The sequence below is a fragment of the Tenrec ecaudatus genome, chromosome 4, assembly GCF_050624435.1.
Source record: "Tenrec ecaudatus isolate mTenEca1 chromosome 4, mTenEca1.hap1, whole genome shotgun sequence".
Taxonomy (NCBI): domain Eukaryota; kingdom Metazoa; phylum Chordata; class Mammalia; order Afrosoricida; family Tenrecidae; genus Tenrec; species Tenrec ecaudatus.
In genome coordinates, this window is record NC_134533.1 from 61,058,196 (window position 1) to 61,082,965 (window position 24,770).

Sequence of the window (24,770 nt, forward strand, 5' to 3'; positions counted from 1 at the left end):
AAGAGGTAGGGTTTGCTATTTTCGGCAACAGCCACTCGCCACCATTGAGCTGCCTCTGACTCATACTGACTGTATGTGGGTCAGGGTGGGACTGCGCTGGTGAGATTCCAAAACTGTACCTCTTACAGAAGTAGAAAGCCTCATCTTTCTCCCACAAGGCAGCTGGTGGTTTCAAACTGCTGAATTTACCATTACCAGTCCAATGCATTACCACTACACACCACATCCTGGAAGAGCGAATGCTGACAGGTATAAAAGCGGGTAACCCCCTCAAAAAAAACCCCAGAATTGTGCAGTGTGGAACAGAGTGTTCTAGTATGCATTTTTCCCATTAGGCGAGCATCGAGCCACTCCCTCAGAGTTAGTGCACCCAGTGGCGCTACCTGGGAAGCTTCTCTCTGGTCACGGTGAAATTTTTCATGAAAGCAGTTTTGCTTAAGCCACCCTTTTTGTGATGGCTAATTTAAGAGAACATAGTGGGCTATGAAATTTTGTTTCGTGCTTGGGGGAAAATGCCATAGAAACTGTTGTGATGTTGGATACAGCTTATAAGGGCAGTGCTATGGGACAAACTCAAGTGTACGGGTGGTTTTCTTATTTCAAGAAAGGTAAAGGTCGATTGATGAAAAGTCTCATTCTGTACCTCTATCAACTTCCCAAACAGACGAAAATGTTCCCTTGTGGCACATAAGGAGTTCGCTCCACCAGGTCAGACTGTTAATCAAGTCAGTGTGCAACAAAAAAGGCCTGATTCGTGGCAGACGGGGACTGGTTTTGCCACCGCAACAATGCACCTGCTCATGCAGCCATCTCAGTGCACTAGTTTTTGGCAAAAAACAGCATGTCTCTCTTGCCCCACGTACCTGGCTCTTCTGACCTAACTCCGTGTGACTTCTTTTTATTTCCACAAATGAAGAGGGACATGAAAGGAGTGATTTGACAACGTAGAAGAGATGCTGACACTCACTCACTTACCACTTACCCACCAATCACTCGCCACTCACCCACCAATCACTCGCCACTCACCTCTCACTCGTTCACTCACCTCTCACTCGTTCACTCACCACTCACTCACTCACTCACTCACTCACCACTCACTCACCCACTCACCACTCACACACCTCTCACTCACTAACCACTCACTCACTCACCACTCACTCACTAACTCAACAACAACAAAGAAGAGATGCTGAAAAAACAAACGAGGGGAGGTGCTGTGAGCCATCCAAACAAAGGAATTTGAAAAATGTTTCCAAAAATGAAACTGTAGCTTTGACAAATGTATTAAATTTAATGGAGAGTACTTTGAAAGTGATACAGTTGTTTTGTAAAAAAAACTTAAATACATAACTTTGAAAAAATTCTGGGATTTTTTGTGTACCCCTCATATATATTTTGGGGGGCAGCAGGGTGGTTAAAATCCTCTAAAATTGAGTGTGGCAGTGCTCGCCCTGTCTGTGAATAAACTAAACACTATTAAATTATAATATAAGTTAAACAGGTGAAATTTGTGGTACTCGTATTATATCTCAACTAAGCAGTTATTAAATACACATATTTCTGTAAACCACATTACTTTTACATTTACATTAATGGGCAACCTAGTCAGCAGCATAAAGTTATTTCTAATTTTCCAAAGTGTATCACTTCACAATGAATGTAGCATCCACCTTGGTCATTGTGTCAAATTCATATTATATCACTTTCGAACAATGACAGAAAAAGTAGCACAGGCTGAAGGGCCGTAAAAAGAGCTATGCAAAAGCATGAACTGGCTTAAGTGCCACTTCCCATTAAGTGGTTGTCTGGCACTCATTTGAAGGCCTTTTGAGGGCTAAAGGTCTATGTAAGGGGGGCGCTCTGGTAGAGTAGTGAGTTATGCATTCAGCTGTGAACTGCACAATCAACGGTTTGAAATCACCAGCAGCTCGGCGGGCGGAAGATGAGGCTTTCTGTTCCCCTGAAGATTTACAGCCTCAGAAACCCAGTGAAGGCACGTCTACCCTCCCCGAGGGTCTCTATGAATCAGAATTGACTCCATGGCAGTGAGTTGGTGGGGCTTTAGTGGGATAGTAGTTGGGATATAGAAAGACTTTTCCCCGGCTTTGTCTCCCCCAAAGATATGCCAAACGTAAGATGGTGAGAGGTCAAATGCTTAGATCAGGGGTCCACATGCGGCCTGCCGAGGACATTTTTCCGGACCGCCAGGTGTTTTTGCCCCATTTTGTTTTTTACTTCAAAATAAGATATGTGTAGTGTGCACAGGAATTTGTTCATAGTTTTTTTTTTAACTACAGTCGGCCCCCAACGGTCTGAGGGACAGAGAACAGGCCCCCTGTTTAAAAAGTTTGAGGACCCCTGGCTTAGAGATATTCTCCCGGAAGGCATTCAGCCATCCAGAGCAATCTGACTACTGTCCGGTTCACTGTAGGTGGGGCTCACAACCTGTTGATAGGCTAGTGATTGCTTCCCTAGAGAGCTTAGAACAGGTCAAACCTGCTCAGTGATCCTGAGTCTAGGATCTACCCATCTTATTACATGTGTACCCCCAATCCTTCCCCTTCCTATTGCATGTATAATACCCTTAGATTTCCCCCTCATTACTGTATTATCTATAATATAACCCATTCCTGTGACATGTCTTTACTTGTAATCAGGGGCCTTGCATGCCCCCAAAGATAATATAAGCCTTGGTTAGAAATAGATCGCTCTCTCTCCTGCCCTCTCCACCTTCCACATTCCCATGTGGCCCACCAAGCGGGGCGGAGGTGAGCATGCTACCATGAAATGTGTCTGACTCCTTCATTTTAATTTCTTTCCTATCCCTCTTATTCTCTATGACTCACTGTAATCTTTACATATTACCACTGTACAATTGCACCTGGGGGGCCTGGGATGCTTTGTTAGGGGCTGGCTCCCCTGACATAGCAGATTAGACATTAGGCCACTGACCACAAAAGGTTAACAGTTAGAACACACGAGTCACATGTGTGAACACTGAGGTTCTCTGCTCCAATAAAGACTGACAGCCTGACACCCCCAGGAGCAGTTCTGGTCTGTCCCACAGGGTGGCTAGGAGTCAGAAGCCTCTGATGGCAGTGAGTTTTTGTCAAGGTGGAGCATGTCGACTAGCAGGAAGAAAATGGAAAACCCACTTTACGAAATTTAAAATTTTAATTAAAAAATAAATTTAAAAGAACTGCAACTGTTGCATAACAGCAAACATTCGGGAAGTAGAAACAGCAGCCTAGATGTCAGCGTAAACACACAGAAATGCCCAGGGGGTGGGCTCCAGGGCAAGGCCACACTGAGTGGGAAAGCTTGTCTATGCACATTCTCTTTTCCTTTTTCAAGTGTGCATGTTTCCCCAAACAAGAAAAAGGATAATTTTGAGAAGCAGCGATTCCCCACCTGGCAGACGGTCAGTGGGCTGTTGGCTTTAATTATATTCTAAGGTGGACCAAGCTCAACATGTGGAGCCTCAGAGTAGAACTGACAACGGTTTGGATCAACCTTGACGTGGCGTTGGACTCCCTCATACACATGCTGTGGCAGGAGTTTGTGACGTTGTTTATTACAACAATATGGTCAAAAGGTGACAACATACCACTTTCTTCAATTAGTTTATTGCCAGGGGTCCAAATATAGGGACTCTTGGCCCAAAACAGAAAAAAAAGAAAAAAGTCCACACAAAAAAAAAAATTCTTCCTGGATTGTTACAGAACTTCATTCTTTTACTAAAAGGAAATTTAATTTTTAAAAAAAGTTTGCATGCAGGGGAGGCAAAATAATTGATACAAAAAATGTTAATCATGAGAAGTAGCCATGTAAACAACAGGAATGATGCTAAAGCAGATACAGGAACCGAATGGAAAAATTCCTGTTTGGAAAGTGAGCTCCAATACAATTTATTTTTTGGGTCCAGCCCCAAAGTAATTCTCCCAGGCAAAACAGAAAACTATCTGAAACAACCAGAGGGGGGCAACTGAACAAAATGAACATGAAGAAACAGTAGGCCTAGTAAAGGGATACTTGTTGAAACACCTAAGGACCCGAGATAGTTCGAGATGATGGGCAAAACTTTTAAATCACCTTTGACCAGTATCTACCCCGTGCATCAAAAAAACTGAAATATCAACGCAAGGATTCTACAAGGGACCAATGAATGTCTCAATAATTAAGTTAATAAGGAACTCGGGTGGTCAGTGTTGAGCTGGTAACCACCAATTAGCAGTTCAAACCACCAGCTTTTCAGAGTAACAAAGATGAGGCTGTCTGCTCCTGTACAGATTCAGTCTCAGGATAATCGACTCTGCCCTCAGTCAGAACAGACTGTCAAAAGTAGGTTTGATTTTTTTTCTTTCTTTCTTTTTGTTTTAAAATAGAACACTGGTCTAGAAATTAAGTGAGTTAGGCTTAAAATTTCTTTTTTTTTTAATCATTTTATTGGGGGCTCCTACAATTCTTATCACTATCCATACATACATCCATTGTGTCAAGCACATATGTACATTTGAGGCTTAACATTTCTTTCCAGCAGTTCAAATCTACCCCTTAGCTCCCGAGTTCCATGCGGGCAGTAATTCCAGGTCAACACTGATAGGTCAAGATTGCCCTTAATGTGAAATCAAGGGAGATGGTAAGCATATACCAAAGCATACCTTCAAATGTTCACTCATGATTTCCTATTTATTTTGCGTAACTACAGCCTCTTGGTTTTATGCAACATTCTTCAGTCACTACTGATATATATTTTCTCCCAAATTTCAAAACAAGGTGGTAATCTTTGCTCCGTTTAAGGCCACACCACGGAAAGCTTGGCTGGCGTCTTACTGGGCCTGCAGGGTTGGCGGAACGCCACTCCAGGTGGCTAAATCATAACAAACAAGGGCTTACTGTTTCATCCCATCTGCACATCCTCCCTGGATACGTTTTACTCCAAACTTAGTGGCTAGTTTAGAATTTCTCAAATACTGTTGTACTTTGTCCTCCAGTTAGAACACTCCAAAATATCTAATGACTAAAATAACATCTTTATACTAAAAACTCTAGATGGTAAAAGAGCACTAAACCAAAGACAAAAAATGAAGTAGTATGGAAAAAAATGAAGTAGTAGGATACAACACTTCAAGATACAGAACTAAAACTGCATTTCTCTATCCACAGCTCCTCTTCCAGCCACCCCCGAAAAAAAGCCACCTCACTGCCATTGAGTCAGTGCGGGCTCACAATGACCCTATAGGGCAGGGCAGAACCACCTCCGTGGGTTTCCAAGACTGTAACTTTTTTTTAAATCATTTTATTGGGGGTTCATACAACTTTTATCACAACTCATATATTCATCCATTGTGTCAAGCACATTTGTACATTTGTTGCCATCATCATTCTCAAAACATTTTTTTTCTACTAGAGCCCTTGGTATCAAATCCTCATTTTCCCCTCCTTCCACGCCCCCTCCCTCATAAACCCTTGATAATATATAAATTATCATTATTTTGTCATGTCTTACGCTGTCCAATGTCTCCCTTCACCCACTTTTCTGTTGTCTGTCGCCCAGGGAGGGAGTTATAAGTAGATCCTTGTAATCAGTTCCCCCTTTCTACCCCACCTTCAATCCACCCTCCAGGTATCACCACTCTCACCACTGGTCCTGAAGGGATCATCCACCCTGGATTCCCTGTATTTCCAGTTCCTATCTGTACCAGTGTACATCCTCTGGTCTAGTCGATGTTTAAGGTAGAATTGGGATCATGATAGTGGGGGGAGGTGGGAAAGCATTAAAGAACTAAAGGTAAGTTGTATGTTTCATCGTTGCTATACTGCACCCTGACTGGCTTTTCTCCTCCCCATGACCCTTCTGTAAGGGGATGTTCAGTTGCCTACAGATGGGCTTTGGGTCTGCACTCTCCCTTATTTACAATGATATGATTTTTTGTTCTTTGATGCCTAATACCTGATCCCATCAACACCTCGTGATTACACAAGCTGGTGTGCTTCCTTCATGTGGGCTTTGTTGCTTTTCAGCTAGATGGCCGCTTGTTTATCTTCAAGCCTTTATGACCCCAGACGCTATCTCTTTTGATAGCCGGGCACCATCAGCTTTCTTCAGCACATTTACTTATGCACCCACTATGTCTTCAGCGATTTTGTCAGGAAGGTGAGTATCATGGAATGCCAATTTAATAGAACAAGGTGTTCTTGCATTGAGGGAGTACTTGGGTAGAGGTCCAATGTCCATCTGCGACCTTAATACTAAACCTATACATATATGCACGTAGATCTATTTCCCCATTATCATATATATATTTACATATGCACATTCATGTAATTAGACCTCTATAAATGTCCTTTGCCTCCTAGTTCTTTCCTCTATTTCCTATTACTTTCCTCTTGTCCCACTATCATGCTGAGCCTTCATTTGGGTTTCAGTAATTCCTCTGATTTACATTGCCCTTGATCAAGCCCTACCAGGTCTCCTACACCCTCCTCGCCATCGATTTTGGAACACTTGTTCCTTTGTCCCTGGGTTTGTTAACAGCCACTTCCTTCCCTCCTGCCACCCCCTCTCCCATGCCCACACCCCAACCATAGGTCCCATTGTTTTCTTCTCCAGATTGTTTATCCCGCCTGAAAACTTTGTCTTTCTCCCACAGAGCAGCTGGTGGCTTTGAACTGCTGACCTTGCAATTAGCAGCCCAAAGCATAACCACTAAGCTACCAGGGCTTCTTTCCACCTGCCTAGCCCACACAAATTCAAACACTGAAAAGGGAAGCAATTTCCAGATTTCTGAGAATTTCCCAGTATGTCACATAACATTTTAATAACAGACTGAATTCTGTTTTTAACATTTAAATAAAATTATAACTGCTAGAGGGTTTTTCTTGGCATATATTCCCTGAATTTTCTAAGGCAGTACTAAGTTCAAGCATTCAAGTCTGCTGTCCTCATACGTCTGCATGCAGACCACAAATTCTAAATTTTCAACATCCAAATTCCATCATCTTGGTTGCATCTCACTTCCAGAGGTAACATTTAAAACCCAATGTCAGCATCCACGTTTTGCTTAGACAATGTGGTCATAGTAGTATGAGGGAGACTTCAAAAGTTCATGGGAAATTCCATTATTTTTACATTCCATTTTTCCATGAACTTTTTGAAGTCTCCTTCAGATCCTCACCCATATACCAACATATTTAAGTGTATTTTTAAGCCAGGGCTGGGGAACCTTTTTTTCTGCCAAGGACCACTGAAATATTTATAACATCACTCGTGGGCCTCCTGTGAAACATGTAATGAACTTGCCCTAATATGATGAGAAATGCTTCGCTTGGGTGAGATGCGTGATGTCAGCTGATATTTGGGAGAGGGGAGCCTTATATGGTCCATGGGCCAGATATTTCCCACCTCAGTTAAGCTGATACTTTCACTTAAATCCACTCATCAACTTCCAAAGAGGAAAGACAAGGGGGGCGGTAATTAAAGAGCTAGGGACCCCTTCCCAGGTGCTACTGGGCAGCAGCATGTATAGATCTGCCCCTGAGAGAACAGGAGCTGAATCTTCCTCTACCTCACCCCACACAACTTGCTCAGAGTTGGATTCTCTGCCCACAACTCTGACTTAATCTCTCCCTTTCTCAGTCAGGGTCAAGGTTCTTTCTGCTAATAATGGAAGAGAGAAACCAACAGTCAGTTTGGATTCATTGCCAAAGTAGCCACCTACCAACGAACCTTGAGTGTAACGTGTATCTTAAACACCTGTCAAATCACATAGTCACAAATATTTCCTTATACAGCATATACCCAACTTATTATACAGCTACAGAGCACAGGTGAGTTACCTGAACAATGACTAGAAGGACAAAGAGGAGAAAGGTTCTAGAAAAGTCTATCGTATCATGCTGCAAAGCTTGAGTGAAATAAATCAATCACTAAAGGACAAATATTGTCTGACTTCACGTGCATATAGAAGAAAAGGCAAATGTACAGAGAATAAAGTTTATCAGTGGTTACCAGAGATGGGGGAAGGGAGATTAACAGTAATGAAAATGACATTAAAGGTAAGGCTGCACAACCAATTATTGTAATGCCTGACAATAGGTTGTACACCTGAACTGGGAAGAGTTGTGTGATAGGTGTATTTACAACAATGATGTCCCCCATCCCACCTTTCAACCCCTCAAAGAAGAGAGAAAGATTAATTGTTGAGACTGGTTATGTACAACCCAAGGCCTTATGGGAGGGGCTTCTTAGTGTTAGGTAGCCAGAACAGGGACGGGTTGTCCCTCCCATGACTGCGCAGGACCCCAAGAGGAGGTGGAGAAGTAAAATCAAGCGAGCACCACACACCTATAAGGACTCCTTAATTGAGCATGCTCCAATTCAAGCCCCGAGCCAGCTGAGAGGTACACTTAGGTGGTCCAAATGAGGCGAGGCCCGGCCCATCCCATCACCCAGGTGCGCTTAACCCAGCCAACAGGATCCACCAATACCTTCAAACACGCCTCTCCCAGCCAGGAGGTGGGCTAGAATAAAGACAGGAAGCACACTCTGGGACCTCTCTCTTCTCCCTGACTCTCCCCCCAGTGCCCTCTAGGTACAGTGCACTGCCACCCTCTCTGGCCTCACTTGTGCAGGGGTGGGTGACTGCTCCCCGAGGTTGCTTGTGTCCGCTTATGAACTTCCGCGTGGCTTCCGTGTGGTTTGGCACACCTCCCTGCCACAGCCTGTCTTCTTTTGAGGCTGTAAAACCTGAACTGTTCCGTCCTTCATAAAATCTTACTTGGATTACAAACGGGCTTCGGCATGAATTCTTTCTCGTGGGAAGCCAAGAACCGAGGGATCACCCACTCGAGAACCTTCACACTAGGTTTGGGGGTGCAGAGCCTTGATTTCAAGGGTCATCCAGTGAACAGGCCTACTAATGTGTTCAGTGCCTCTGGTCTACCTCCTCATGCAGCCGTGCTCAACCTGTGGGGCGCAACCCCTTTGGGGGTCAAATGACCCTTTCACGGGGGTTGCCCAATTCATAACAGTGACACAATTACAGTGAAGTGGCAACGAAAATCATTTTATGATAGGGGGTCATCACAACACGAGGAACTGTATGAAAGGGTTGCGGCACTCGGAAGGTTGAGAACCACTGTACCTAGTTCAATATATAGTGCTTTGGGTCTTAAAAACCTGCAGCGGCCTCGGAGGCACTACAGTTGGTAATGTCCCTTCCCCCAAAGCTCAACTACTTTGAGCTCTTAGTTATTTCTCCAAGCATTTATCACCATATTTCTATATTGCTATCTCAGGAGTCTCCAATTTCATGCATGATCGTTTACTGATGTTCTGTTTCGGTAGATGTATACTCATACTACTATCCACTCAGTAAAGCCATCTTACAATGTTCATTCATCTCAAAGTTTACATTTGTATAAGTATATATTTCTTTTAAATGGAGTTAAGTCTTGCCAATCTTGCCTCCAAGAAGTATTCTGGGTGTCCTTCTCCAAGCTAGATTTGCTTGTTCTTTTGGCAGTCCGTGGTACTTTTGATATTCTTCCCAGCACCACAATTCAAAGGCATCGATTCTTCTTTAGTCTTCCTTAGTCAATGTCCAACATTCACATGCATATGAGATAATTGAAAGTATCATTGTTTGTTTTTTTGTTTTTGTGTTATGAATGACTAGAAAAGTCTATGCAAATGATGTGCTGATGGCCCACCAACTGGATCAGATAGCTGACTAACAATGCAAATAAGGTGTGTTGCACCCTAATGGGGAGATAGGTCTACTCTGCCATTCTGCTAGACTGAAAATGAAGGAGGGGAGGGAGGGGGGCGCATAGAAGGCTGCCTGTGGGGCTGCTAAGCACGAGACCAACAGTTTGAACCTACCAGCTGCTCCTCCACAGAAAGATGAAGCTTTCTGTTCCCTTAAAGATTTACAGTCTTGGAAACCCACAGATTTTCTACTCTGCCCTGGAAGTCATTATGAGTCAGTTTTGTTTGTTTGTTTGCTTGCTTGTTTGGGGAGGGGATTACACTTAAAATGAACTACCCCAAAAGTAGGCAGCAGGAAACCTCACTACCAACAAGAAAGATGAGTCAGGAACAGAGTATGTCCCTGCACTGAAACTCTCCTAAACCCGGAGAGAGAGAAACATCGGCTGGAACACTGGAGACGTGCGAGATGTCGAGACACAGCAGCAGGGAAATGGCAGCAGAACCAGACAACATGCACAAAATGGCACAGTGGGCTTTTCCGCCCTTGGACTGAGGCAATTACAGTGGGTGTGCCAACCCACCAAGCGAAAGGGCTTCGGGCTTCCTGGTGGAGTAGGATGTCCCTGGTTACTTATTGGCAGAGCTAATGAACTTTTTAAAACATACCAGAGCAGAGGCCAAGCCAAAGGGTCAGAGAGGCCTGCCTACAGGCAACTAATGAAAGAGACGATCCTGACGGAATAAACTGTATCCTGAGTCATTCCTGATCCTGAACTGTTATTTTTTGAATAAACCCCTGAACTGTGAGTTATCACCTGTAATGTCTGTGTGGTCACTGCAACAGTCTTGAAACACACAGGGCAGTTGTACCCAGTCCTACAGGGTCGCTATGACTCAGCATCAACTCGAAGGCAGTGAGTTTTGTTGGGAGTTTATTTTTAATTTAATAGTAATATAGTAGCTGCTGATTTTGAGAAGCCACCACCGTCCAATCCACGCTGACTGATAGTAACCCACCCAGGTTTTCCAAGGCTGCACATGTTTATGGGAAAACAGCTTCATCTTTCTCCTGTGGAGCGGCTGGTGGGTTTGAACCAACGCAGTTAGCAGCCAAATGCTTATCAGGTGTTACATGGACACCTTTTGAAAAGCATCTATCTAAAAATTCCATGCTGACATAAATAGGCAAACACCCTCCCAGGTTTTTCATGTGAATACATGATTGCCTTCCTACCTAAACTATGAAAGGATTAAATGAATATGACATCTGGTTGCAAAATTGTACAGTTTTCCCTCAGGATTCCGGGGGGTTTGTTCCAGAACCCCCAGGGGCAGGAAAGTTCATGGATGTTCAGATACCTTCTATAAAGTGCTGTGCAATTTGCAGCCTCTTGTAAACTTTAAATCATCTTTAGATTGCTTATAATACCCAATTCCAGGTAAATGCTAGGTAAATGAAACTTTAAGGTCTCTTGGCCTTTGAGGGGTCACTTTGACCACTTAATTGCTGCCCTCACCCCAAAATATTTTCAGTCCCTGGAACCCCAGAACATGGAGGTCCACCTGTGTCTAGTAGGATCCTATCAGTACAGAAGCAAACGCATCTACTGCGTAGGGATAGCACGGTGGCTTGAGTGAGGATGTGTGCATTAAAAAAGGGCAGAAAGATATTCACCAAAATGTGAGCAGTGGCTACCATCATTTCTCCCCTATTGTGCACTATATTCATGGTTTTTAGGTGTCCATTTTTAATTAATATAAACCAAGAGAGATACTGAACGTGGCAGAGAACACTAATAGGTTATACTTGGCTTCCACAGACACAATAGGTTTCTGGAGCATCTTTATTCCCACATCCCCTAAAGGAAACCAGCCGAAGGGCACCTGGAAAGTCTAGGATGAAAGAAGTAATGTTATGTCACATCTGGAAAACACTTAGGGCTCACATTTACCCCACCACTCCCATCCTTGGACCACAATTGTCTGCCCATGTGAAACCAAAATTAAAATTTAAAAAAACACCCTGGAGAGGATCTACACAGATTCGTATAAAACCCAGGCCATAATTTCAAAGAATGCACCAAGCTGGAAAAACAGCCAAGCAACTTCTCGACGAGCGAGGAGAGGGAGGACGCAGCACCAGCACTCCCTCCTTCTTTGCTGCGTTCTGATTGATCTCTTGACATCTCACGTACGGACTTCTTGGTCAACTTACCAACAAGGGGCCACAGGGCCCCCCTGACAAAGGCTGGGCAAATCACGCAAGGCTGTAAGAAAGGGTTAGAATCCTACCTTTTCCAAAATGAACTTGTTTAAATACGGCATGTAGCCCTGATTGGAGACAGGCCCCTCATCATCATCCCTGAAATGTTCTTCCAGGGCGACAGGGTCGTGGGGAACCTTCAGCACCGTGCACAGATTGTGCGACAGGACCTACGGGGCAAAGAGATGAGTTTGAAGACACTCACTGTCCAACATATTGCACCTGCACTGTCTGAACACAGCCCTGCTCCTTGCCCTGCGCAGGGAAAGATGGAGAGCTAGCAAATGCGGGGTGAGTATCGTTCAGCTGTCAGCTCCCAGCCTGCTCCCTCCTACTTGTTCTCATTCCACCCCCACCACCACCACCATCACCCCCACCCCCCCAAACCCCCCACCCCCCCCACCACCACCACCACCACCACCATCACCCCCACCACCACCACCATCACCCCCACCCCCACCACCACCACCATCACCCCCACCCCCCACCCCCCACCATCACCCCCACCACCACAACCACTACAACCACCATCACCCCCACCACCACCCCCACCACCACCCCCACCACCACCCCTCCCCACCCCAGCCCAGTTTCAGTTCACTTCAAGCAAGTTTCTACCGCAAGCCAGGCTGGGGCAAGATCTGTGGTTATAAGGCTACTTGTCTTTTATTAATTGGCCCACATTCGAGAGAAAAGGGGAGAAAGAGCAAGGGAACGTGTGCAAAATTAAGCTGCTCCCAAAGGGAGCAGGGTCCGCTAATTAGAGTTGAGAGAGAAAGAGCCTGGTACCGGGCAGCTGGACCCAGGCTTCCGGAAGAGGGGGCTGACCTGGGCAAGTCATAACCTCTCTGGGCTCCAGTTTTCTCATTGGTTCAATAGAAAAGGCTAAATTAGTATAAAAACCTACCAAATGTTAATTAGCTCATCCCTGAGAGCCCAGTCACCTCTAGAATCCTATGGCCCTATGCTAAGTTTTCAGTATGAAGGGTCGAAGCGGAAAAAAAAGGAGAGACCTGATTTAGAAGGAAGAAAAATCAATTGCACAAATATCTCAGGAGTCAGCAAAAAGGTTACAAATACTCTGTAGAAAATGTGTATTTCATACCATGCCTAGTAATTCCACAGCACACATGTCACTGTTGCAACAAGCGACGCACACACTTTCACTTCAGATAGTTTCACATTAAAAAACACAACCTTACATTCCTTTCATCGCTTCATTGGTGTCTTCTGAGCAGGTCGAAGAACAAGCTCTGCTGCACTGAACACAACCTCAGCCGAGGCTGGGCTGTGACAGTCCGAGATTTACCCCCTTCCTCCCTGCCCCGGTCCTAACCCTCTAACCACCGAGGGAGCCGCCTGCATCCAAAAACCACTCTCATTCCATTCAGCCAGTCACTTTCCCCTGCCGGCATCAGCACGAGACGGCTCGGTTTATTTTTAAAGGCCCTCTGTAAAAAGAGCATTTACATAGCTCCTTTCCACGCTGGTCTGTGGCTCACAGCTTCACTCGGGTGGAGATCCTTTTCTACAGGCTCTGCTGATTTTAAGGAAGTAAGTAGAGGGAAGGAAGTCAACTCACAAACGGTTTAAAAGCCAGTCCTGGACTGACCCGCTGCAGTGAGGCCTTTCGTCAGGCCCTACAAAGCAGGCTGCGCTTCCCAAGCGGGCCTCTCCTTGCCAGCAGAGCAAGCTGGCGCTGGAGGAAGGAACCTTGCACCGTGTGCGTGGCAGTGAACCCCTAAAGAGGCAGTTCCTTCTCTGTTTACGGAGCAGAGCCTACCCACCCCAAACGAGTTCCCAGAGTGTCAAGTTCACACACGTGAACTTGATTATGAACTGCACAGAACTACACGCATACACATTCTAGGGAAATAAACGACATGCGTCTCAAGCTCGGCTCCAAAAGGTCATTCAAATGGGAAAACCGTTGGGGACTTTACCCAACTCAAAATGCCCCACCACTAGCTAAATTCTGGTCTATTCCATAACACGTGGAGAAGGATGAGGAAGCTCCACTAGGTTCCGATAGGAAAAGATGTCGGAGGTAAATGAAGTGGGGTGAAGGGAGGTGGGGGTGTGAATAAACTTGGGAAGGCTAATTAAGAAACTTAACAGTGGGTGAAGGCTAGTTTGACGGGAGACAAAAGTAAATGTTTTACTTCTCCTTTTCATTTCTTAAAGTTACCTGTTTGAAAAACCTAAAATTAAAGAATACATATGCAGTAGCCAGACTCAGATCACAGTCAAATCCATTTATCTTTAAAGCCTGTCCTTTTTCTTCTACATCAACCTATTCCCGTTCATACCTGTAAGGTATTAAAGGAAGGTGTGTTCACAGCCTTGTGCCTAGTTTAATATGAGGGCAAAAAAATGATTTCGGAAAAAGAGCAGTGGCACAGTGGCTACATGCTCAGCTGCTCACTGCAAGGTCCACAGGAGAAAGACGAGGCTCTGCTCCCAGAGAGAGATTTACCAAAGCCCTCCCATGGAGCAGCCAGTGGGTTCAAACTGCTGACCTTTTGGTTAGCAGCCCAAAGCATAATCACTACACTACCAAGGCCTAGATCTTACAATAAAGATAAATATTTGGAATAGAATAGAGGCAAATAGAAGGTTTTTGGGACAGAGGAATAGCACAAGAAAAGTAGTTTTGATTAGTAAAAAGACCTCAGAGAAGAAAGAGGAACAAACCACCATATATACTCGTGTATAAACCGAGTTTTCAACACAAAAAAATGTGCTGAAAAATTGGGGTTCGGCTTATACACGGGTCAGTGGCACCCCAGCGAGGTATAACATTCGCGGGTGATTGCCTTTCCTCCGCTGTTCATTCAAAGCCCCACTGACACTGCTGGGGATGGCTCCAATTCGCAGAAGCACCCGTAGTGATTCACTTACCACGGCAGCTGAACAGGTAAGGATGTGTCTGTGGCTGCGCTCCGTCTCTCCCCTCTGGTCTCTGTGTTAATTCACATCCTGCATTTCCCACCCTAGGTCTATACTCGAGTTAATCCGTTTTTCTGGTTTCCCAGGTAATAATTAGGGACCTCGGCTTATACTCGGTGGGCTTATATTCGAGTATAAGCGGTAATCTCTCCCAGGCCTGCCTTTGGATTTCAGAGACTCTTCTAAACTAAAATTCTACCAGCAGCCTTGGCCACCATATGGTCAATACTTGTTTCAAAGATGGAGAATCCTGGCTCAAAGTGACTAAATGTGTCTTTCTTGAGGGCAGTTGCTGGGCAGAAAGAAGACCTTAGCTGAGGTTTTGTAAGCAATACTCCAGCCGCTCTGCTAATGAGGCCCATTGTGCTTTCGGTTCTTTGAAGTCCTGGGCAGCAATCTTTTTGTGCTCAGCCTAATTCAGGGATCCCATTGAGGAGGGATTTCAATATGAACCCTAGACTTCCGTGGGCAATTAAATAATCCTTTTGTTAATTAGAACACTGAATGCAATGCTAGTTGTCTTAACCACCTTACTTAAACAATAAGTAAATCGTGAGGGAGGCAGCACATTGCAGTGAGAAGTGAGGTCTGAGACCCAGACCGGGTCCAGCCACTTAATTAAGTGGTATAAGTATGCTCACGGTAAAGTAAAAGGATGAGCTTGTCTCTACAGCTCCAGATTGGGGTGGGGGGGAGGGGAGGAATACACACACCTTAAATATAAACCCAACCCCTTAACATGAAAACCCGACTTAGTTCATGAATTCAGCCAAGAGAACTATAATTTATCTCAGAGTTTCAGCTTTGCTGTAGCTTTTTCTTCTTCTTTTTTTTACTGTTAGTAAGGTCGCCCTGGGACAAGGCCTGGTGGTGCAATGGTTAAGCGCTCAGCTGCGAAGGGAACGGTGGGTGGGCGGTTCAGACCTTCCGTGGGTCAGCAGGCAACAGATGCAGTGGTCTGCTCTTACAAAGATCACAGCCTGGAGACCCCTGTGCAGCCGTTCAACTCTGTCACGCTAAGGTTTGGGGCACGTTTCTAGGAAAACCTGGATTTATCTAATTTCCCAAGCCTGATCCTCCAGAGGCCGCATGATGGCGCAGCCTATGTTCTCCTTCCTGGGATGTGAAGCCGCTCTCTCTCCTCTTCTTCCCCAGTGGCCGCAGGGACCCGAGGAGCGCACGGCACGCGCTCCTGCCCACGGCTCTCTTCCAGCTATCGCAAAAACGAATGGCGATCGGCCCCACTGTGCTCTAGCACACGCGTGCGTGCTGTGCACCACCTCCCCGCCACAGATGCGGAGATTGTAAAAGGTTCTCTCCAACGTGCCCGAGCACACTGCACAGCTTCCCTTTACAGGATGTGCGTAATGGGCAACTCGACGGAGGGGTGGGGGTGGGGCGTGGCGCACTTTATCTGAACCAACACAATTATAGAATTATAACTCATAACGAACCGTCTTTTTTAACGCATAAAAATCCCTAAGTCTGATAAACTAAGCTTTCAGTCTATGGCAAGTTACCAGAAAATTCTTCCTAACAATGAACCAGAATGACCAATTTCCTACCGCTGCATGCCCTGCCTTAAGAGCATTGTCTTACTGGCAGGCCTGTCCCTTAGCTCAAGGAGTCATTTTTCCCCTTTCTGACAATATCCTTTCAGCATGCTGGTCGCTGGACTTGCTTGCTTTCTCAAATTATCCTTGCCCTGTTCAGCAGCATACATACAGGATCAATTATGCAAACTCTTCTATGGAACAGAATGTAGGAACCCAATCTTGATCCCGCGTCCAAGCTTCTGTAACTGTGAGGTATTGATCTGTCAAGAACTTGTGACAGTTTCCTTTGTCCCTGACCATATTTAACTAGCTTCCTCACTGTAAATCTATGGATGCCATTTGGGTTTCGTGCCAGAGTTTCTCCCTCATCCAGATGATGGGTCTTTGTCTTTGTCCCATTGAAGACTTAATAAATGTTCTCCTTAAACTATATTTGGGATCGAGGTTTCTTCTGTACCCTAAAACACATACCATCCCCTCGCTTTAAAAGTTCTCAATAGCCTATCCAAGCTAAAGCCTAGTATTTGAGGGCAGCATTTAAGGTAACTCTACAAGCCAGCCTCTCTTGTCTTTCTAGCCTTAATTTTTCCTACTTCTTTGCACACATGGAAAAATCCAGCTAAACAAGCTCTCTCCACTCTCCTTCCTCCTCCAGGGCTAGCTCAAACCACCCCCACCACCTCCACTTAGACCTCACATAAGTCCCCCTTTCTGAAGTCTTTGTCAGCCTCTACTCACTCCTGAGCATCAGCACCCCTTCTTTTACACCCCCCACGTGACTTTTCCCCCACAAGACGAAAATCCCAGCCTCCCTTGTCCACTAAACCCCTACTCAGAACCTAACTGTCTCTGCTTCACATGTCAGTGACATATCAAATGTCTAGGGCAAGGACTTTCTAATGCAACTTTATGAGGAAGGAAACTGCTTAATATGTTTTCTGAGTCGTTCACAGTGATTAAGATGGGGTTAAGGGAGGAAAAAAAGAAGAGCTCATACCAAGGGCTCAAATAGAAAGTAAATGTTTAAAAAAAAAGTTTAGAAAATGACAGCAACATATGTACAAAAATGCTTGATACTATTGATGCATGGGTTGTTATAAGAGCTATACGCCCCCAACAAAATGCTCTTTAAAAAAAGGAATGACCAATAAATAAAGAGATAGAGGAGTGACCTAGTAAGAACATAATACCTATGGATATATTAAGACTGGATATCTAACTCCAAATCTACCTGTTTCAATGTTGTCCCTAGTGTATAAGCCACTGGGCCTCATTCTAATGTAAAACCACCTTAATAAGTTATGTTGGCTAATTCATCAACTTAGGCCTCCTCAGAAACCAAGTAGAAAACACACCACATAGCTGTTTGGGTTGTTCAAAATCTTCCTTTAAAAAGAGGCACCACACACAGACACGCACAAAAGGTTAATGACTTCAGCTTACAAATCACTCTCAAAAATGGCCTCCAACAAAATGATTTAATAAAAAAAAGAAGAAGAAGAAATTCCAGAAGCCTGGTCATTGGGCTGCTAGCCCAAGGTCAATGGTTCCAACCCCACAGCCACACTGCAAAAGATGAAGCTGCTCGCTCTTTTTCTTTTTTTTTTTAAATCATTTTACTGGGGGCTCATACAACTCTTATCGGAATCCACAGATCAATTGTGTTAAGAACATTTGTACATTCGTTGCCCTCATCATTCTCAAAATTTATGCTCTCCCCTTAAGCCCTTGGTATCAGCTCATTTTTTTCCCAGAAGCTGCTTGCTCTTATAAAAAAAAAATCACACTCTCAGAAACCTTAAGGATCATACTCTGATTTCTCTTCAAATCGTATAAATCTTTCACCTTTTACTAAAGATTTCCATGGAGGAAAACAAATACAAGTCTTTAAACCATTTTTTGAAAGGAAAAAAAAGAAAGAAACCCTAAGGATCAGTTCTACTCTGGCCTACAAGGTCACTATGAGTTAAAACTGACTCAATGGCAGTGGGTTTTGTTTGCTCTTTTTAATGAGTTCCATTTAAGAATTCTGTAAAATTTTCTTTTCTCCATTTATTTAGTTTATTTTGCTTGTCTGTCATTTTTGTCTAGATCTGGACCTTTACATTTATTTTCCTATACTACTAAGTTCCTGGACAGAATTTTGGTTCAATTAGGCTCCTTAATTCAGATCACTTCCACATTAAAAAGAAAGCTTCCCTTAGTTACCAACACCACCAGAACTAGCCAGGCATCCCTCATCAGCCAGCATCCAAGCTGAAAACGCAAGGACAGATTTCTGAGGAAAAGGCTCGGTAAGAATTCAACCAAAAGAAAGAGAGAAATCTACAGAAGAGAAGTTAAGGTAATCCTGTTCAGTCTATTCAACGAAATTCTGTTTATTCTTCTCTGAGAGAAGAACTAGCTTTGACTCATTTTAAATTTGTTCTACTTTTTAATATTTTCTGCTTTCTTTTTGATCGAGGTTTTTGTTTACTTTGTTACTATTGTTGGGTTTGTGTGTTTGGGGCTTGGCTTTTGTATATGAGATCCAGGATAGGCAAATCTATAGAGACAGTAACTGGATGAATGGTTTCTTGGGGGTAGGACAGGGGAGGCTGCGGGGAATGGGGGGCTAATAACGAGCACAAGAAAGAAGAAAATGTTTTCAAGCTGATTGTGGGGTGGATTGTACAGCTTTTCTTAATATGGCTGAACTACTGAACTGTACAACATGTGAATCATATGCCAATAAAACGGGGGCTTTCAGGGGTGGGCATCTGATACTAAGGGCTTAAGTTGAAAGAAAATGTTTTGAAAGTGATGATGGCAACATGTGTACAAATGTGCTTGATAAAATAGATGTATGGATTGTTCTAAGAGCTGTTCAAAGCCCCCAATAAAACTATTTTTTTAACTGGTTTTGTTTTTCACAAAGAGAGAGGATCTGGAGCTACAGGGCACACATCCTCCAGGCCGAGTGTGACACAGAAAGGTGCTAAGATAACAAAGCCTGAGGTTTCCCTCTGCTGCTCGGACTCCAATCCACCCTGGCCCCTCGTGGGCTTTTACTGCTTGCATCTCCTGAAGTTGCTTCTCAGCGGCGGACCCTGAGGCAGACACAGAAAGATACTGGTCAGATTCCTCCTCAAGACACTGCTGCCCACATATAAGGAGCTGTGGTTCAGGCCACTGAGTACTGTCAAGGCCACTTCAATCAACCACCGAGCAAGTGGCAGAAGCCACAGTCACTTAATCTTCTCAGGCCCATCCCCAGACCATGCCCAGTGCGGGTATCCTCTCTACCTGAAATCCGTCCCCAGACCAGGCCCAGTGCGGGTATCCTCTACCTGCAACCCGTCCCCAGACCAGGCCCAGTGCGGGTATCCTCTCTACCTGCAACCCGTCCCCAGACCAGGCCCAGTGTGGGTATCCTCTCTACCTGAAATCCGTCCCCAGACCAGGCCCAGTGCGGGTATCCTCTACCTGCAACCCGTCCCCAGACCAGGCCCAGTGCGGGTATCCTCTCTACCTGCAATCCGTCCCCAGACCAGGCCCAGTGTGGGTATCCTCTCTACCTGCAACCTGTCCCCAGACCAGGCCCAGTGTGGGTATCCTCTCTACCTGCAACCTGTCCCCAGACCAGGCCCAGTGTGGGTATCCTCTCTACCTGCAACCTGTCCCCAGACCAGGCCCAGTGTGGGTATCCTCTACCTGCAACCTCTGCTCCAGAGCCCCCAGTTTTTTCAAATCTGTGATGCTTCTTTTCACAGCTCTTTGCCCTCCCTCCCACACACACCACCCGCCCCCCCCCCCCCAGGAAACTGTGTCCACCTCCTGGAGGACCTGGCCTGGGATAGAGACAGACCTGGGCACTTAGCACCCAGATGATATCTCCTCTTAGATTTTTCTAGGACCTTTGACATGTTATGTGCTAAACTCTTTCAATACAACGATGCCTCTATACTGGAATGGTGCCTCTTACCCACCTCTCCATTTCTTCATTCTTCCAACCCTGACCTCTTCCAAACCCCCACCCCCCTGTTCTTTTCTCCTCTAATAGTCCCATTTTACTCTGACAACTTCCAGGTGCCTCTACTGAAATGAGTCGCAGAACTTGCTCTCTCTCTCCTCTTGGCCTCTCTCCCCTGCGTTGTTCAGTACCACTAACTCCACAGAGGCCTAGCACCCAGAAGACACAAAGGGGGACTCATCCTCTTTCTCCTCGAAAACAGGCTTTCCACCACAACTATTGCTTTGCTACCATGATTCTCTTTACTTCCAAACTATGACTCTCCTTTTTCTTGACCCTTTTGCTGATAGTGTGTCATCTTTCTAGATCTAATTCAGCCCTGGACACTGCCATCTCGCCTGTCTGCTGAGTGAGCTTCTGTGAGCTAAATCTAACTAAAGTGCGAGACTGCAGGAAACTAGGACCCTTATCCTCAGCAGGAGGCCCCTTTCTCCCTTCCCAGACCTGAATCAAAGGTCACTGCCCAGTAACGGCTCCCCACTCAGGACGTTGGTAAACACATCACGGGCAAGGGTAAATCAGGAAGCTAAGTCCCAAAGAATCGCATCTGCCAACCCCACATTTTACAACGAAGAATCTAACACCCAGCAAAAAAGCATGGATCCTCATGGCCATGGGGGGTGAGGGGTGGGGTGTGTGTGTGTGTGTGTGTGTCACCTGCCCCTACCTATGCTTTTTTTTCTATTCCTCAAGGGTCTTTTTTTTTTTAATAATTTTACTGGGGGCTCGTACAACTCTTATCACAATCCATACATCCATTGTGTCAAGCACGTTTGTACATTTTGTTGCCATCATCATTCTCAAAACATTTGCTTTCTGCTTGAGCCCTTGGTATCAGCCCCTCATTTTTTCCCCTTCTTCCCCACTAATCCCTCCCTCATGAACCCTTGATAATTTATAAATTATCGTTATTTTGTCATATCTTGCCCACTCCCTTCACGCACTTTTCTGTTGTCCATCCCCCAGGGAGGAGGTTATATGTAGATCCTTGTAATCAGTTCCCCACAACGGTCCTACTTAACAACCTTCTCTCTTTTCTTCTTTTACATTTTATTAGGGACTCAAACAACTCTTACCACAATCCATACATATACATACATCAATTGTATAAAGCACATCCATACATTCCCTGCCCCAATCATTCTCAAGGCATTTGCTCTCCACTTAAGCCCCTTGCATCAGGTCCTCTTTTTTTTCCCCCCCTCCCTCCCCTTTCCCCCCTCCCTCATATGCCCTTGGTAATTTATACCTCGTTATTTTGTCATATCTTGCCCTATCCGGAGTCTCCCTTCCCCCCTTCTCTGCTGTCCCTCTCCCAGGGAAGAGGTCACATGTGGATCCTTGTAATCAGTTCCCCCTTTCCAACCCACTCACCCTCCACTCTCCCGACAACCTTCTCATACTGTTACATTTCACACATCGTTTGAGGCCAGTGGCAAACCTCTCTTCCTCTGGAAATCACTCTGTGACCTACCTCTCCCAATCTTAACCTCTGATAGGGAGGTCCCCCTCTTCTATGCTGCCACAGCACTGTACTTCCCTTCGCTCCCTCTATTTGAACTTCTGGCCTGTATCACTCAGAAGACAGCAAGGTACGCGCAGGAACGTTATCTGTTTTGATTACCAGTGTCACCAACCCCAGTGAAGCTTTTGCCACTTACACAAAGGTAATAGCAGCTCCCTAACTGTTTCCTCCTCCCCACGCTCCCTCTAGAGCAGCGTTCTCAACCTTGGGTCATGACCCCTTTGGGGGTCAAATGACCCTTTCAAATGAGTCGCTAGATTCATAAGAGTAGCAAAATGACTGTGATAAGTAGCAATTAAAATAATGTTATGGTTGGGGGGGGTCACCACCACATGAGGCACTGTATGACAGGGTGGAGGCATGAAAAAGGTTGAGAACCACTGCCCTAGAGTCGCGTGCATCACAGCACAGCATCAGAATAATATTAAAACCACACTTTTGTCAAATGCCTACCCAGAAACTTTTAAAGATCTCCCATTCTTTAGAGGCTCAGTCTGCCGGCCCCCAAAATGAGGGTATTCCAAAAAGTTCATGAAAAAAATTCTATTATCTCTTAGTTCTATTTGTCAGAACTTTTTGAAGCTCTCTGTATAGTAACCACTTATTCTGAATAAGGACACAGACATCTAAAATTTAATCTCACTTACCTTTAACTCCTAATTTCCCATGATGTCTCCAAACAAACATTCTACTAAATCCCAAGAATTTCCTTACTGCTCACCAACACTCAAGTTCAAGTTCAGGCTCTTGCTCTTATCTCAAATGCCACCACCATCCATACTTCTAGTCTGTGATTATACTGGACAAGATCTGACCCATTCCTTCTGGAAGTAGCTGAAGTTCTCCTTCTTGAAACTTGCCTTTTCTACTTCTGTTGGATTCTGTTTCTATTTCCTTTGAACTTTTTACAATAGTTCTGTCCAGTAGAAGAATAATGCAAACCATACATGGAAGTTTAAATTTTCTAGTTGCTATATTTTTAAAAGTACCAAAATATTATCATTTCAAAATGTAATCAATATATAAAAGCTATTAAGCAGACATCTTTCTTTCATTCCTTCACACTAAGTCTTTGAAATCAGCATTTATGTTATACATAAAAATCACCTCAATTTGGACGAGCCACTTTTCAAGGGCTCAGTAGTCACATGGGCTGATGGCTGTCATGTTCGACAACACAGGTCTGGAGCACTCATTTCCCACAATAAGACTTACTTCCACATTGCCTGCTAGTTATTACATGTATTGTGTATTATTTACTATATCATGCATTCCTCAAGGTAAGGGGTAATGTTAATTTATTTTTTTGTTACCAGAGTGTCTAACAAAGGTAGGCGCTTGATAGATACTGAATTAGAACTTTCAAAGTCATATGATGATCTGTAGACTAATTTTCTCATCAACAGCAGTGTTTAGAAAAAAACAAGCGGCTAGCAGATGTTTCTGTAGTCACACATAAAAGCCATGGGCTCCATCTGTTCAAGCATGCATGTTGCTATGTATCCGACTATTCCCATTTGCAGCGAACGGCACTACAGGTAGACAAATCGGCTCTCCTCTGGCTCCCTATTGCCACGTGGCAGGAGTCAAACCATGGTGCATCTTTCTTTACCTTTTCTCACACCAACCAGTCCTCTCACGATACTCTACATCCATGCTGGATTCAATAATCCACTGAATGGCCACACAAACTCACAAACAATACTCACAGTCAAGGGGATTTATTAGGGAACTTGATAGGTTAGCACAGGTTAGCAAACAGTGCAGATGTAGTCGTTGCTCTTCTCAGCCAGCAGCCAGGTCTCTCTTCAGTTCAAAGCCTCTCAGCCATGTGGTCCCCTTAGCCTTTCCCTCCACGGTCCAGGCACCCAGCCTGCCTGTCACTCTGTCCCATAATCTCAAGCCAGATAAAGAGATCACACCCTGTGGTCTCAGAGATGCTCCTCTGGGTCTCCGTGCTGCATCTGGTCTCACTGGGTTCTGTCACTGCACAGAGATATCCCTGAACGTGCTCTTCTAAGCTCTTCTGAGTTTCTCTGCCTGTGACCGATTCAAATATGGCTCATCCTTTTAGCCACAGAGAAGCCTTGGTGGCATATGGTTACTCATTAGGCTGCTAACCACAAGGTCAGCAGTTCAAAACCACCAGCTGCTCCAAGGGAGAGCGTTGAGGCTTTCTACTTCCACAGAGTTACAGTCTCGGAAACCCACATGGGGCATTCCACCCTGTCCTACAGGGTCGGTACCAGTAGGCACTGACTCAATAGCAGTGAGTTTGGTTTGGGTTTTTCAGCCAGGGGAGTGGTAACCAAACTGACCAATCCCTTCCATCACTGTTACTCACAGCCTGTTTACATGGTCCCATCCAATCATTTGGTAGGAGTTAGAGATAGAAGTCATATTAAGATAGAAGAGCCATATTAAGACATTTCACTCCTCCAGAATATTTTAAAAATCATCTTGAAGTACAAGAGGCAGAATAAATTTCCCAGGTAAAAATACCTCAGCATTCTAATCTAGTCCAAGCTACTTCAGCCAGGCGGCTTATTATATGACCCCCACACACTGCAGTCAAGTAGATTCTGACTCACAGTGACTCCAAAGAACAGACTAAAATGCCCCCAGAGGATTGCCAAGGCTGTAAATCTTTATGGGAGCAGACTGCCATACCTTTCTTTCACAGAACAGCTGCTGGTTCCAACTGCCAACCTTGCAGTTAGCATCTGAGCACTTTATTTATGTTTTACTTA

At 44.8% G+C, this 24,770-nt stretch overlaps 1 protein-coding gene and 1 pseudogene across 1 annotated transcript in view; one reads left to right on the forward strand and one right to left on the reverse strand.

Moving 5' to 3' along the window:
* The window catches only part of SWAP70 (switching B cell complex subunit SWAP70), an 89,179-nt gene that overhangs the window by 47,188 nt on the left and 17,221 nt on the right, over positions 1-24,770 (reverse strand). The window contains exon 2 of the mRNA XM_075546090.1: positions 12,008-12,148. Within this exon, the coding sequence (XP_075402205.1) occupies positions 12,008-12,148 (141 nt within the window). The remainder of the gene's footprint in view (positions 1-12,007; positions 12,149-24,770) is intronic.
* LOC142447444 (U5 spliceosomal RNA) lies at positions 18,291-18,390 on the forward strand (annotated as a pseudogene).